The sequence below is a fragment of the Trichosurus vulpecula genome, chromosome 6 (genome assembly GCF_011100635.1).
Source record: "Trichosurus vulpecula isolate mTriVul1 chromosome 6, mTriVul1.pri, whole genome shotgun sequence".
Lineage (NCBI taxonomy): Eukaryota > Metazoa > Chordata > Mammalia > Diprotodontia > Phalangeridae > Trichosurus > Trichosurus vulpecula.
In genome coordinates, this window is record NC_050578.1 from 79,216,240 (window position 1) to 79,231,298 (window position 15,059).

A 15,059-nucleotide genomic window follows, 5' to 3' on the forward strand; every position below is an offset into this window, starting at 1 on the left:
CGGATAACTATAACTATAGCTTTGCTTTCAATAACTACTAAACAATGTATAGATAGATGAGAGCTTATAGATCTTGCTAATCATAGTCTAATCTAGAATTTTGTATAATTTAAAAATATACTTTAAATTGTATTTAGAGATGACTGCTAATATTGAACTTGGAAGATTTGCCATGAAAAGTGTAAAAAGTGGTTATTTTCCCCTTTTTATATCTTTAGATCAAGAAAATAGGATATAAAACTGTATATCTTTCTCATCTTCCTAGACAGCTTTTCCCAAAATCTTCAAGTTTGTTCATATTGCTCAGCATCAGCTTTCATGCATGAATTTGGAAGCAGTATCATTTGGAGAAAGACAGGATGGGTGTAAACTAGTTATATGTATACATCAGTTGTTTCAAATTTCTTTTCTTAATTGTTCTTCATAAAGTTTGGTTGGCTTAGATTGGATTGTTCTTTCCTATGGTGACTATCAGTCTATGTAGCCTTAGTCATAAAATCTGTGCATACAAAAACACAGTTATGAAATGAATCGCCTGCAGTGTCAAAAGTGAGATTTGAACCCCAGGTTTCCTGTCTCTAAGACCAGAATTCTAATGACAGTTGCCAAGCACTACCAGCAATAAGATAGGAGACCAGAGGAGACCAAAAGAAGTACTTTTGTTCTGAAGGGGAAATGAACAGCACAAGTAGATGGAGTACTACAGGGTGGCCTAATAAACAGCAGAGGAATTTTCAACATTGGAGCAGTGGTATCCAGCCCAAATGGAAACTAGCTGCTAAACTGCACAGGATTCCCTGCAGGCCACATGTTCACTTAGAAAACCACATGGTAATCTTATCTATGATCTATTGTATTTTTATTTATTTTGATAAATATTTCCCACTTAACATTTTCACCTGGTTCTGGCATGTTTGACATCTCTGGCTAAAAGCACAAGGCCTCTGCTAGCCCAATTAACCTATGTCTGTGACATTTCTGAGCTAGAAAACTGGTCATACCTCTTTTAAATTGTCTCCCGTACTTTAGGAGGTAATTCTAGCTAATGTTAACTTTAAAAATATTGAAAAGGCTCTGGTGGTGCAGTGGACTGGGCTTGGAGTCAGGAAGACTCATTTTCATGAATTGAAATCTGACCTCAGACATTTACTAGCTGTGGAACCCTGAGCGAGTCATTTAACCTGTTTGTCTCAGTTTCCTCATCTGTTAAATGAACTGGAGAAGGAAATGGCAAACCACTTCTGTATCTTTGCCCTTTTAGAAAACCCCAAATAGGGATATGAAGAGTTGATCATGATTAAAAAATGACAACAACAAACCGTTTGCATACTGTCTGGAATGGGTATCTCTGGAATTAATTTAGTACAGACACTCCAGTTAAAAATGATATAGAGTTTTGATGGTTTTCCTCAAGGTGACCCTAAAATGTTATTTACTTTCAAAGCCATTCTAACTTTGATCTTCAGAATTTCTTTCAAAAATTACTTTTCCCTGAAATGGCCATTGGCCTTTCCACCCAGTCCCTCCCCTTCCCCTTCTCCTCTCCCTTCCCCCTTAACCCGCCCCCCCCCAATTAAAATGCTGACTCCTTTATGCAAGAGTTTGTCCTTAGATGTCTTCATCCTGCTTTACAATTTTGTATTAGCCATTCTGAAAACTTTGCTGTGGTTCAGAGCTGTGGGTGGTATCAACCTCAAATAGAATCTGGGGTTGCTGGTCTGCACATAAGGATACCTGCAGCTGCAGATTGACTTAAATATGTAATATTATCTATATCTTATTGTATTTTTGTTTATTTTGTTAAATATTTCCCAACTACATTTTAATTGGGTTCCAGGCCCGCTTGAGAATGTTATGGGGCCACCATCCACCTCTCCCTTATCCCAGGTTGTATGTTTGGTCTTTAATATGTACCCTCATCAGTATTTGCTTATTTTAAAATTGTATCTGAATTACAGTGCACACATAATTTCTGTGCATATACAATTGTGTGCACGATAAAATTGACAGAAATAAAGAGATGAAGATAAAATAATATTTGACCTTAGAGTTGAAGGAGAGCCACTGAAATTTCATGAGCACAGGAGTGATGTGGTTGGACCTTTGTTTTAACAAAATCACCCGCAGTTGTGTGGAGGATACATTGGAGCAGGGAGAGGCTTGAAGCAGGGATACTCGTTAGGAGGCTATTGTAACAATTCAGTCCAGAGACAATGAGGGTGGTGCTACTATGTGAGTAGAAAGAAGGGGGCAGATGGGAAAGATTTTGTAGAGGTTGGCACTGATTGGATACATGGCATAGGAGATAGGGCTGAGTAAAAGATGAAGCCAAGGTTGTGAACTTGCATGATCAGAAGGATAGCTTTATTATATTGTTTTGCCATTAACAGGGAAATTCAGAAAAGGTGGGTGTGGAAAGTTTCAAGGAGAGTGTAATATAATGAGATCGGCTGTGAAGAACACAACCCATCCATGTCTGCTCATCTTGTACAACGTGCTCTGACCTGCCAGAAATGAAGAATGGACATGTGGGCTCTCCCTCTCTGGCCACTGCCCCAGAGCATAGATCCAGTCAGAGTGCAGAGAACCAAACAAGGGGTGCCTGCTTCAGCTGTGAGGTGACTCGGGGCAGGGAGTGGGTACCTTGCGGGGAGAGGAGGGCATGGGAGAGAATTTTCCTAAAGGAACCTCGGAACAGCTGGTGCTGGAGCCTATGCCAGACAGAAGGGCAAGAAGACCTTGCATAGCCAGGAGATGGAAAAGAGTGAGGGAGTGTTAGGAGATTATGAGTGAAGAGTATGTTTGTATTGGAGACAAAGCTCGGAATTCGACCGGAGGGCTGGATCTCTTCCCACCCTCTTATTGGTTGATTACTCATTAGGTATTGCTGCCGGGAGGTCAGAAGAGGTGAAAAATCCTCCCAACATTTAATATCCTTCCATTCACTCATATTACCGGCACCATCAGTTCTGAGATTCCCTTCCTATGAGAGATAAATGCCCTGAGACACATATAACAACTTTAATGTAGTCCCTGTCACTGTTCCTTCACTGCTGACTAAAAGAACCAAGGCCAGATTTCCCATTTGTTTTCCCAGTTGTTCATTAAGTTTAGAATCCAAACTGTATCCTTTAAAGAGACAAACAGGCTTTCTTCCTCCACTGGAGATCTGGCTCCTTTCATATCCGCTTCAGAAGGGCAGGGACTTCTCTTTTCCTTCTGTATTCCTCTGATGAGCTGTCTCTTGAGGATTGCCTTCTGGGGAAGTAGTGAAGGTGGAATCCTTTCCGAGCCTGATGTGAGAATGGGTGATTGCAATGGATGTGAGGCGGGAAGTTTGGATGGTGAGCGAAGTTTGGACGTCTAAAAGGATGGTAGGGGAAGCCAAAGGGTATTCCGGGTTTTCTGAAAGGAGGAAAACGGCACCATCTGGTTGTGAAAGTGACTGGCCTGGAGGTTGTTACTGGAGGCCGGGTAGCAGGGGGAGGAGTGAGGGTAAAGATTTGACAGTCTGTAGGATTAACATTCGGCTCTGTTACTCCAAAGGGGTTATATCTGTTTCTTTGACCTGAAAAAAACCCAACACATTTGTATTTTCCTGGTTTCAGGCTTATGGAAGAAGGCAATTTCTTTGCCAATATCAGCAGAAAATCCAGGTAGAGATCTATGAAGACTTGGAGGGTCAGAGATTTGGAAAGAATGGATGTAGTGAAAGGGAAGAGAAAGAGAGCATCTGTAAAACACAGTGAAAGATACTATTAAAAATGCCATGGACCAAGGCTACTTTGGTCACTTAACTGAGCAGATGCCACTTGTGTCCAGTATAGGAAAGAGAATGCGGGTGACCATGGTATTGTTTCCACACCTAAGGCAAAATTTGGGGCATGTCCATGTTCTAGAAACCAAGAGTTCCCCTTAAGCTGTCCTTTCTACTTAAATTTAAGGAAATGAGGGGAAAACCCTTGCCAAGGGTCTTCTATCAACAGGCTTGTAAAGATAGCTAGGCTTGAATATAGGAGCAAGGAAGGGCAATCCCACACAGGAAGACTTGGAGTACTACTGAGATTACTAAAAATAAAAACAACAGTTAAAAAAAAAAACACCCTTTTCATTAAGCCAATGGAATTTGTGTTTCTTTAACCCTACTTCCCAATATGGAGCCAAATAGATTTCTTTAAAGGCACTGATTTGAGGTCTTATATAGTTCCACTCAGATTAAGACCCATGGGAATCCAGTGAAATGAGCACACCATTTCATGACAGACCATTGTCTCCTGCCTGTTCAGATCAGTTCTGAAATGCTACAACCTGGCACCTTTCTGTCACATCCAATTCCTTTTGTGTAACTGATCTCTCCAGCATCTTGTTTAAGAAAAGGTTCCTTTCCCAGTGCGTGAAGAAGCCACAAGCTGCTTTTCAAAACTTATCTGTTTATATCAGCAGAGCAGCTTTCTGTGCTTCTGTCTTATCATTGTCTTCCTGAGATTTTCTCTGTCTTTAAGGAACTTCCCAAAAACCATAGTCATACAACTATTAAGTATCTGAGGCTGGATTTGAACTCAGGTCTTTCTGACTTCAGATACATTGAGTAGCCTCTTTTAAAAAAAGCAACAAAGCCTTTGTGATCGAAGGAGTTACATATGAGAACCAAATTCATTTTTTTAATTGAAGTTCACCAGTAGTATTTCTTGAAACAATTGTCCTTGCAATTTGCTTTACTTAAAAATCAAGTAACTTAAAATGTATTTCACATTCCCAATTCTCTCAATTCAATTAATTTGTATTTTGTGAAAATTTGTATTATTATTTTAAGATACTATGAAGATATTATAGATTATTATATTAAAGATACTATAAATGTCAAAGATTATTTTGTAATAAATTTGTATTATTATTTAAAGATACTATAAAGATATATTATTATATATACTCTATATTATTATATTAAAGATACTCTAAAGGTATAAAGATAAATATATAATTTAAAGATTATTTTGTAATAACTTTGTATTATTATTTAAAGATACAGAGCAAACACATTATCTGACCCTTAAAAAGTGACTGAAACACAAATGTATGTAAAGCTTATATGTTAGCATGAATTCTCTGTTCTTAGCCCCAGCTTATTCAACTTTCATTTATAATCTACATTAAGAAGAAAATTATAACGGCAGTTACCAAGTCTTTAGTTTCCTGTTCAGACAGTAAGGCTGAGAACTTTGCCTCTCAGTATACAGGGGCAGCTAAGTCTAACATCTTCTCTGTACAGTGAAACTGATGAGGGGTTGGCACTGTCTCCAAATCATTCAGAGCACTTTGCTGGAACCTCTCCTTTCCACCTTTCCACATATCTCTCACTGTCTTGTACTTGGGTTATTTCTGTTGCTACTCTTAGCACCCCCCCCCCACTCTCACCCCCTTTATAATGTAAATTCCCAGAGATCAGGGGCTGCCCCCTGTTAACATAACACATTTACATCTAGTTGGTAAATTGACAATGTTTGCATTGACGACAAGAAACAGCAGAATGCTGTTTAAAAAAAATCTGTCAAAAGTTTTGCTTGTGAGTCTTTCCTTATTGTAATTTTAAAGTGGATTCACGGCATTCTTTTAGTCTAGACATGAAGTTCACTGAATGACAGCATGTCATGCTTGTAAACAAAAAGGTGAAGTTAAGGAAACCTTTCTTATAATTATTATGTGGTTGGTTGGGATGAAAATAATTACTTTATGGTGAAGATTTTAAGGGAATATCTGTACTGTATTTCTGTCTGTGCACATATATGTAATATATACATATATATATGTACACACATATGCATCTATGTATAAACGTGCTTTTTCACTCGATTGAAAAGTCCTCATAGGGTTCCCAAGGTGAAATAGAAGGAATTATAAATCCTATTAATTATTTAGTTACATTATCTGGAACCCAATTGATACTATTGTCTTAGGATAGAAACTGTGGAAGCCCAATAAAAGATGATTGAAATCTTTCCAAATCTGAGATTATATCCTTAAATAACCAAAGGAAAGGAACCTGACCTGATTTCATTGGTATATGGAATTCCTGGGTGAGGAAACTCCTTTCACCAATGCAGATCAGCACTTTTTTGTCTTAGAAAGTTGCTGAGACCAATTTCCCAGGGCCAGAACTTGTACTGGCTTCCAGGATAGCTCTATTCATTCTATCAAGATGTCTGGGATCCTGTTATCCACAATTGTGATTAATTTTATTAATGATCAAATCATCATTAATAAGAGGATCCAGCTGCTTTATAGGGACTAGGAATAAGCATTAATTAAGCACCTACTGTGTGCCAGGCACTGTGTTATCACTTTATAAATATTATCTCATTTATAAAATGTAAAATGCCATATATAAAGGTGAGGCATCATTGTCATAAGTTATTATTAGAATAAACTCCCCCCCCCAAAAAAAGCTTACCTTCTGCCACAGTTACTATTAACCAGAAAACCAGCAGCCTGTAGGAGAAACAGCCTGGTGATGGTGAGTGAGCCATGGTTCCTGGTCTCTCTGTATCTACTGTGTCAAAGCCAATGTGGATTTAAAGGGGAGTCAATGAGTCATCTACTGTCTGATTCAGGTAATTTGTATTTGCATAGAGCCCCACAGGGGAAAAGGCCAGCAAATGGGTGGGTAAGGGATCAGCAAGGCAAATACCAGACAGGATTTATCAACCTCCAAACTTTTGGGATGGCAGCCAAATGCCATTCATCTCTCCTTGAAGTCAGATCTTGGAGTACCCCTTAAAATCTTCCTATTACTTATGTATTGTATGTGTATATACATATAGAAAACCCTTTTCATCCCTATGCCTTCTCTTTATGGTTAGTGTTATATTATATTATGGCCCTGGATTCTGGCTCCTTCCACACAGCAGCTACCCATGAAACAAACAAACAAATGAATTAATGAATGAGCTGGAGACTTCTTCTAGGGTGTTTGGAGGAAGTTGTTAGGAGGTTTCCTATCAGAGTTTATGGCTTCCTCTATCTGTTGTTCATTGCTGTCAAGGAAGCAGTTATGAGAGGTTCTTTATCTCCAGTAGCCATATTTACCTCTGAGGTCTTAACCAAAATACAGAACTCAAGACTGGGAATGATAACTCTGAAAGGCCCTTCATTCAATCCTGTTTCTAACTCATCATTCAAATTCTTTCAAGTCTTTCTGTTGAGTGATAGATGAAGAGTTAATGACCAGTGTCTGCCAATCAGAGTGGGGCAGAGGAGATAACAGGGGTTAATTCATGTGCCATAATTTCATATCTGCTTCTAGGATATGCAGGGCAAGGCAAATGAAATCAAGTCCAGCGGCCTATACTTTGCATAGGGATTTCTTTGGGGTATGGGCTGGTTTAGATGGCTCTAAAGCCCCTTCCAATGCTAAAGTTTTATAATTCCACTCCATCAAATGCCAGAAGAGGCAACAAAAGTAGCTCATGTTCACAGAATCTAATCAGAGACCACCTAGTGCAAACTACATCTCAACAATCCCCTCTGAAACATACCAGGACTGAAACATCCGGACTTAGGGCAAATGGGGAACCCACCACCTCCCATGGTGGTCCAGTCCAGTCTTTGGATAGTTCTGATTGTTTTTCCTTCTAGAAATCAAAATTTATCAACTTCATTCATTTATTCATTTGACAAGCTCCTACTATAATTATATCATTATAATTAATGTGTAATTATAATTCTATATTTAACTATAATTATAATTAAGTACCTAGTATATGCCAGGCACTGAGTTAGCTACCAGGTATACATAGATAAAACTAGGATAGTCCCTGCCCTCAAGGAGCTTATATTCCCCTGGGAGAAATTGACCTCTATACAGGTAGTACAATAATAATGATGACAATAGCTCACATTTACATAGTGAGTTCAGGTTTGCAAAATGTTTTAAATATATTATCTCATTTGGTATCAGATCTCTCTGTCTCTGTCTTTCTGTCTCTGTGTGTCTTTCTCTTTCTCTCTCACTCTTTCTCGCTCTGTCTTTCTCTCCTTCTCTCTTTCTCTCCTTCTCTCTCTCTCTCTCTCTCTCTCTCTCTCTCTCTCTCTCTGTCTTTCCTTCTCTGTCTCCCTCTCTGTCTGTCTCTGTCTGTCTCTCTGTCTCTCACAGTCTCTCTCTCCACAGTGTAAATAAAAACCCACAGGGGAAGGGAACACTAACGTTTAGGGGGTCAGGAAAGGCTTTCTATAGCAAGTTACACTTAAGGTGAGCCTTAAAGAAAGACCCTGAAAGGTAGAGCTGAAGAGGGAGCGCATTACCACCACGGGGCACAGCCTGTGTAAAGGTACCACCCCCTGATACTTGTGTTGCACTCTGAGACCAGGCAGAATGAGTCCAATCTTTCTTCCATGGCACTGCTCTTCAAATACTTGAAGACTACCTTCATGTCCAGTACTCCCCTTTCTCCTTCCAACCCCTCCCCCCAACTCTTTTCTTCTCTAGGCCAAATCCTTTGGCCGATCCTCATGTGACTTGACCTTGAGGTCACCTTTCTGGTTTTCTCCATGCTTTCCAATTTATCCAATTTATAGAGATCTTATACCTAGCGATCCCATCCAGAATTCATGACTTCAAAGATAACCATGAATGTGCCTGAATGATCCAGAATCACAGGATATAAGGAATTCTCTAAGTAGAAGGCAGAGGAGTTAAAGCATTTATTGAAACTCAGAAGTAGCAGACCCATGGACCGGTGTCCCCAATTCGACATCCTGGCAAGAGCCTTCCAAAACCAGTGTGCCCATCTCACAATGGTGACCAGGGAGCCACAGAAAAACATTATAGCAGCAAGCCAAGCCATACTGGTGCTTCCCCCGCCAATGCCAGGGCCTTCCAGCAAGAAGACCACCCACTGGCCTCAAGCCCCTGCTCAGCACTCTCCGGTCTCCACAAGGGTCAGTCCTGCTTTTTTGTAGCGCCTGCCGCTGTCGCTGCTGCTTCCGCTGCAATCTCCAAGCTGTGTTCCAGCTAGCTGACTGCTTCCTCTCTCCTTCAGCTCTTAACTGCTCTCACCAACTGCCTCTCCAACCCTTCAGCAAGCTCCTCCCACCACAGGCTTCATGTCATCGCGTGGACCAGAACTCAGGTGCCTACCATTGGCTCCAGTCCTAGCCACTCCCCCCAGGACCCTGAGAGCCCCACCCCCAAAGCCCACTCAAATGGGTGGGAAAGATCTTCCCATTCACTGATTGCCTTTACACCTCCTCAGGTTGAATCCAATAAGAGCAAGATTCACTCATTCCCCCTCACCTGCCCCCTCTTCCCTTCCAACAGAACTGCTTTTTCTTGCTGCTTTTATGTGAGATGATTTACCCCATTCTATCTCTCCCTTTCTCCTTCTCTCAGTATGTTCCTCTACCACCTCTTAAATTTATTTCATTTTTTTAGATATCATCGCTTCATATTCAACTCATCCTGTGCCCTCTGTCTATATTTCCTTCAACTCCCCTAATACTGAGAAAGGTCTCATGAATTACACACATCATCTTTCCATGTAGGAATGTAAACATAACAGTTCAACTTTAGTAAGTCCCTTATGAATTCTCTTTCTTGTTTACCTTTGAATGCTTCTCTTGATTCTTGTATTTGAAAGTTAAATTTTCTATTCAGCTCTGGTCTTTTCATTGAGAAAGCTTGAAAGTCCTCTATTTTATTGAAAATCCATACTTTGCCTTGGAGCATGATACTCAGTTTTGCTAGGTAGGTGATTCTTGGTTTTAATCCTAGCTCCTTTGACCTCCAGCATATCATATTCCAAGCCCTTTGATCCCTTAAAGTAGAAGCTGCTAGATCTTGTGTTATTGTGTTTCTACAATACTCAAATTGTTTCTTTCTGGCTACTTGCAGTATTTTCTCCTTGACTTGGGAACTCTAGAATTTGGCTACAATATTCCTAGGAGTATTCTTTTTGGGATCTTTTTGAGGAGGTGATCGGTGGTTTCTTTCCATTTCTATTTTACCCTCTGATTCTAGAATATCAGGGCAATTTTCCTTGACAATTTCTTGAAAGATGATGTCTAGGCTCTTTTTCTGATCATGGCTTTCAGGTAGTCCAATAATTTTTAAATTATCTCTCCTGGATCTATTCTCTGGGTCAGTGGTTTTTCCAACGAGATATTTCACATTGTCTTCCATTTTTTTTCATTCCTTTGGTTCTGTTTTATAATATCTTGATTTCTCATAAAGTCACTAGTTTCCACTTGCTCCAATCTAATTTTTAAGGTAGTATTTTCTTCAGTGGTCTTTTGGACCTCCTTTTCCATTTGGCTAATTCTGCCTTTCAAGGCATTCTTCTCCTCATTGGCTTTTTTGAGCTCTTTTGACATTTGGGTTAGTCTGTTCTTTAAGGTGTTATTTTCTTCAATATTTTTTGGGTCTCCTTTAGCAAGTCATTGACTTGTTTTTCATGGTTTTCTTGCATCACTCTTATTTCTTGTTCCAATTTTTCCTCTATTTCTCTTACTTGCTTTTCCAAATCCTTTTTGAGCTCTTCCATGGCCTGAGACCAATTCATATTTTTCTTGGAGGCTTTTGATGTAGGCTCTTTGACTTTGTTGACTTCTTCTGGCTGTATGTTTTGATCTTCTTTGTCACCAAAAAAGGAATATAAAGTTTGAGTTTGAGTCTGAGTTTGAGTCTGAGTTTGTTTTCGTTGCCTGTTCATGTTCCCAGCCAACTACTTGACCCTTGAGCTGTTTGTCAGGATATGACTGCTTGTAGAGTAGAGAGTACTTTGTCCCAAGCTTTAGGGTCCAAGCGCTGCTGTTTTAAGAGCTACTTCTACTCCACAATCTCCCCAGGCTCTGTTACCTCAGTGCTCCTCCTCCTCCAAGAACCGCCAACCAGGACCACAATACAGATCCAAGCAGGGTACAGCAAGAGAATCTGCCTTTGTGCCCACAAAGTGCTTCTTGCACTCCTGCTCTGATCTGCTGCTAGAATCCTCCCACCGTATAAGCCAGGGACTTGGGAAGCAGCTGACACTGTAGCTCTGGAAGCAGCCTCGGGAGTTTCCTGCTACTGCCACTGCCACCACTGCACCACCTCTGCCACCCCCAGGCTGGTGGCAGACTGCTCTGAACTCGATTCCGAAGTTTCCCCCTAACCTGCTCTTTGGTGTTTGTGGGTTGAAAAGTCTGGTAACTGTCACAACTCATTGTTTCATCACCCTAAGGCCTGTTTTGGCTGGCTCATTCCGGGTCTGGTCTGTCCCGGTGTGGCTCACGCTGGGCCACCCTCTGCTCTCAGCACCGTGCGATAGACCCTTCCCAGTGACCATCCAGGGCTGGAGACCTGCTTCCCTTTGGTATTTTGTGGGTTTTGCAGCTCTAGAATTTGTTCATAGCCATTTTTTACAGGTGTTTGGAGGGATTTGGGGGAGAGCTTAAGCAAGTCCTTGCTTCCCAGCTGCTGTCTTGACTCTGCCCTGATGTTGACTTTTTAAAATCCAAGTGTAAGATTTTATCTTTGTCCCTATTAAATTCCATCCTTGGGAGGTTGGGAGAGGAGAGACTTTTTTTTTTCATTCCTTCTTCAAGAGGACACACACATAGTTCCAGATTCCCTTTGAGGAGAGTTCTGTGAAGAGAGAGTAAATGAACTTTGGAAGACAGCCTTAGAGGGAAAAGCCAGCTCTTCAACATGTCCTTGATTTCCAGCTTGCCTCCTCAGATTTGGGGAATTTTTTCCTTGGATAAGATCTTGGTTGAGCTGAGATACCTCACTCCCAGAGGTAGAGCTCACCCTCTATGTATTATCTGCCATCTTCTAATCCACATAACTTCTCTGATTTCTGTTTGAAAGCTGCTTGGATAAATGGGTGTACTTGTGATGGTCTGTTGTATAACTGGCATTTTTTGAAAGGGGTTGGATTTTTGGATATAAACTTTAGTAAGCCCTCCCTCCTCCTTAGGGAATGGCAACCAGGAAGGCAGCTTGAACCAAAGAAAAAAAATTCTCAATTATTCCCTAGACGAACAATACGATATGTCCCAAAAGTCTGTGTATAAAACTCTTTGGGTTGTCTTTAGGTTTTCTTATCAGATTCATTCTGACCTTCAGTACTCCTCACACAGGGTCATGCCACACTTCTGTATTCATTATCAGTTACCTGCCCTTGCTTCCACCTTCTGTACATGACTTTTTAAATTCTATATTAGGTGTCTGTACCCATATCTTTATACAACTACCCATTTTCCTCTGAATCATTTTTTCTCTTTGTATCTTCAGAATTTTTTTGTCATGAGAGCTTTTCAGCTCTCTTGGGTTGACTTTCCCAGTGGAAGTTTAGGTCAAAATATCCTTCCCATCCTTTTCCTGAATATTTTTAGGATTCTTCTCCTCAAATCTAGGATGTGTCAGATTATGACCAAATTTCTTCTTCCCTAATACATGTTCTAAGATGGAGTGGTCAATTCCTCTAAGGTCCTACCCTTCAGCAACCAGGCCTTCCTTGTCACTGAGACTTGCATCTAGGATAGAATTTAAGTTACTCCAACTCTTTTTTTGTTTGTTTTGTTTTTGGGGGGGCAGTTAAGGTTAAGTGACTTGCCCTGGATCACACAGCTAGTAAGCGTGTGAGGCTGGATTTGAACTCAGGTCCCCCTTACTCCAGGACTGATAATCTATCCACTGTGCCACCTAGCTGCCCCTAAGTTTCTCCAACTCCTGAAAGACGGAAGGCAAGCCATGACATTACTAGCTGCTTTGTTTTTGGTGGAGAGAGAGCTATATAAGCATTTGTTCACATATTTAAAGACCCCCATCACTATTACATTCAATAGAATATAAACTCTATACAGGAAGGTAGTCTCTCACTTTTCTATTTGTGTGCCCAGCTATTAGGACCATGATGGAAGTATTACATTATGAGCGCATTACATTATGATGACTGGTAATACAAAAAAGGCATTTGTGGCAACTCAAGATAGGTTTCCCTGTAGTAGCCTGAGAGTTTGAATGTAGCAATATGGTGATACTCAATTATCTTTCTCTTTGAGAACCTAGCCCTGCCAAACTGAGGTCAGGTTGGAGTGAGCAAGCCAGCCCAGAGGGTGAGTAGGTATCCATATGTACCATGTGAGGGGTGACATTGTGGGAATCCAGATGTGTGACCCATAGTAGGCACTTAATAAATGGTTTGTCATTTGTTTGATTGGTAATCATACTTCTATTCAAATCTTCTAATGTGTTTCCCTTCTGTCTCCCTTTTCTGTACAGATAAACTCATGCCTCAGTGTAAGATGAGTATAGTAAAAGTCTCTTGTAAGATTGAAAGGGTCTAACTGTAATAGCAACAGTATGAGCACCCCTTTCCCACAATGTAACATGAATATGGAATGCTTAGGACATAGGCTCCCACAATGTCACCCCTCACATGGGACATGTGGATACCTACTCATTCTCTGGGTTGGCTTGCTCACTTCATCCTGATCATCTCACCCTGGTAGGTCTAGGGATAGAGAGAGAGAGAGAGAGAGACAGAGAGAGAGAGAGAGAGAGAGAGAGAGACAGAGACAGAGACAGAGACACAGAGAGAGAGAGACAGAGAGACTGAGTACCAAAATATGACTACATTCAAATTCTCTCAGCGTCCTAAGGGGAAACCTGTTGAGGGGAAATACACTTTCCCTACTCACCTATCTTGAGTTGCCGTCGATGTTTTTCTTTGTACATTGCCAGGTACTCATAATTTAATGTATTATATATAATGTATTATAATGCTTGATATTTATACAATGAGCCATTCACAACAGTAACAATTTTAGATCTTAAACCTATTTACCTAGCAGTAATGGAAAAGAAATGCTACTCCTATATTAAAGCAAGTGCATAAATAATAAAATAAATCATATTCCACACATAAACCTGGGTCATCCTCTCCTACCAATGCAGTGAGTATCTGCAGAGGAAAGTAGGCAAACACAGGAACTTGACAGGGAAGAAAATGAGGGAGGAGAACCAACAGTCAGAGTAACTTGCGACTCTGGACTAAGGTTTTGATGTCATTTGTCCATTAAAGAACATTGACATCACACAAACTTGTTCACTGTTTATCTGTTAGAGCTTACTACTCTCTAGCTGGGGAAATCCTCTTCTGTTCTGTGAATGAATGAATGAATGGATGAAGCCTTTATTAAGTACTCACTGTGTGCCAAACACCAAGGATATAAATAGAAAGGTAAGACAGTCCTGGCTCTCGAAGAGTTCACGTTCTAATGGGAGAGATGGTTAGGGACGGTTTCAGCAACCAGTGAAATGGAAAGATTCCATGGGCCATAGGGTACAATAACAAAGCAGATGGTAATAATTCCTCCTTAATATCATTTTTTCTGCTGATAAAATCATATCAGTTTCTGATGTTAAATCATTTGATGGTGACAAGAATTTTCTTTTCTGGGTCTTCAATGGATGTGGCTGTATCATCTGTAGGAGATGCCGCATCTCCACAGAGGTTGCTTTTCAATATATCTGTGAGCCCTGGGCTGGAAGCATGGCTAATCCAAAAGCTTTTGGGTTCGGGGTCCGAGGCTGACTCCACTTGGATCTGAGTGGAGATGATGGTCAAAGTGGTGGTGGTTTGACCTGCCCATCGAAACAGCCTCCTGTCTCTGCTCCTTCAGCTGGGCTAGATTGCTGTATCGGTTTGCACTTGAATGCTAGGTTTACAAGCTCTTTCAACTTACAATCTAAAAATACATATAGAAAATATTACCTCTTAAGGTGACTAGTTCCCTTTGGGGTGGGGAGACACAAACATTAAGTGCCAACAACGTGCCAGGCACGGTTTTAAGTGCTTTAAAAATATCTCATTTAATCCTCACCACTCAGACTTTTCAGCTTCCTTTTGTGGGTTCTCTGTGTCTTTCTTTGTATCCCCACTACTTATTACAGTGCCTGGCATACAGTAGGTGCTTAATTTATGACTGAATCTTTTATGTTCTCTAACAGTTGATATTGGTTGATTGAGTGTGCCCAACTCTTTGTGGCCCCATTTGGGATTTTCTTGGCAAAGATACTA

General features: G+C 40.6%; 1 protein-coding gene across 1 annotated transcript; it reads right to left on the reverse strand.

Moving 5' to 3' along the window:
- Positions 1-3,179: 3,179 nt before the first annotated feature.
- Positions 3,180-6,524, reverse strand: ODAPH (odontogenesis associated phosphoprotein). Its single transcript, XM_036762706.1, has 2 exons — positions 6,449-6,524; positions 3,180-3,568 (listed from the first exon to the last, which is right to left on the reverse strand). The coding sequence occupies exons 1-2, from the start codon at positions 6,522-6,524 to the stop codon at positions 3,180-3,182; spliced, it is 465 nt and encodes a 154-aa protein (XP_036618601.1).
- Between the last annotated feature and the right edge of the window lie 8,535 nt (positions 6,525-15,059).

Bases quoted from the DNA above. Each gene is read 5' to 3' on its own strand.
- ODAPH (XM_036762706.1), bottom strand. From the start codon at position 6,524: ATGGCTCACTCACCATCACCAGGCTGTTTCTCCTACAGGCTGCTGGTT. The intron at 3,569-6,448 runs GTAAGCTTTTTT...GGTTTTTTTCAG, and splicing joins AATAGTAACTGTGGCAGAAG to GTCAAAGAAACAGATATAAC.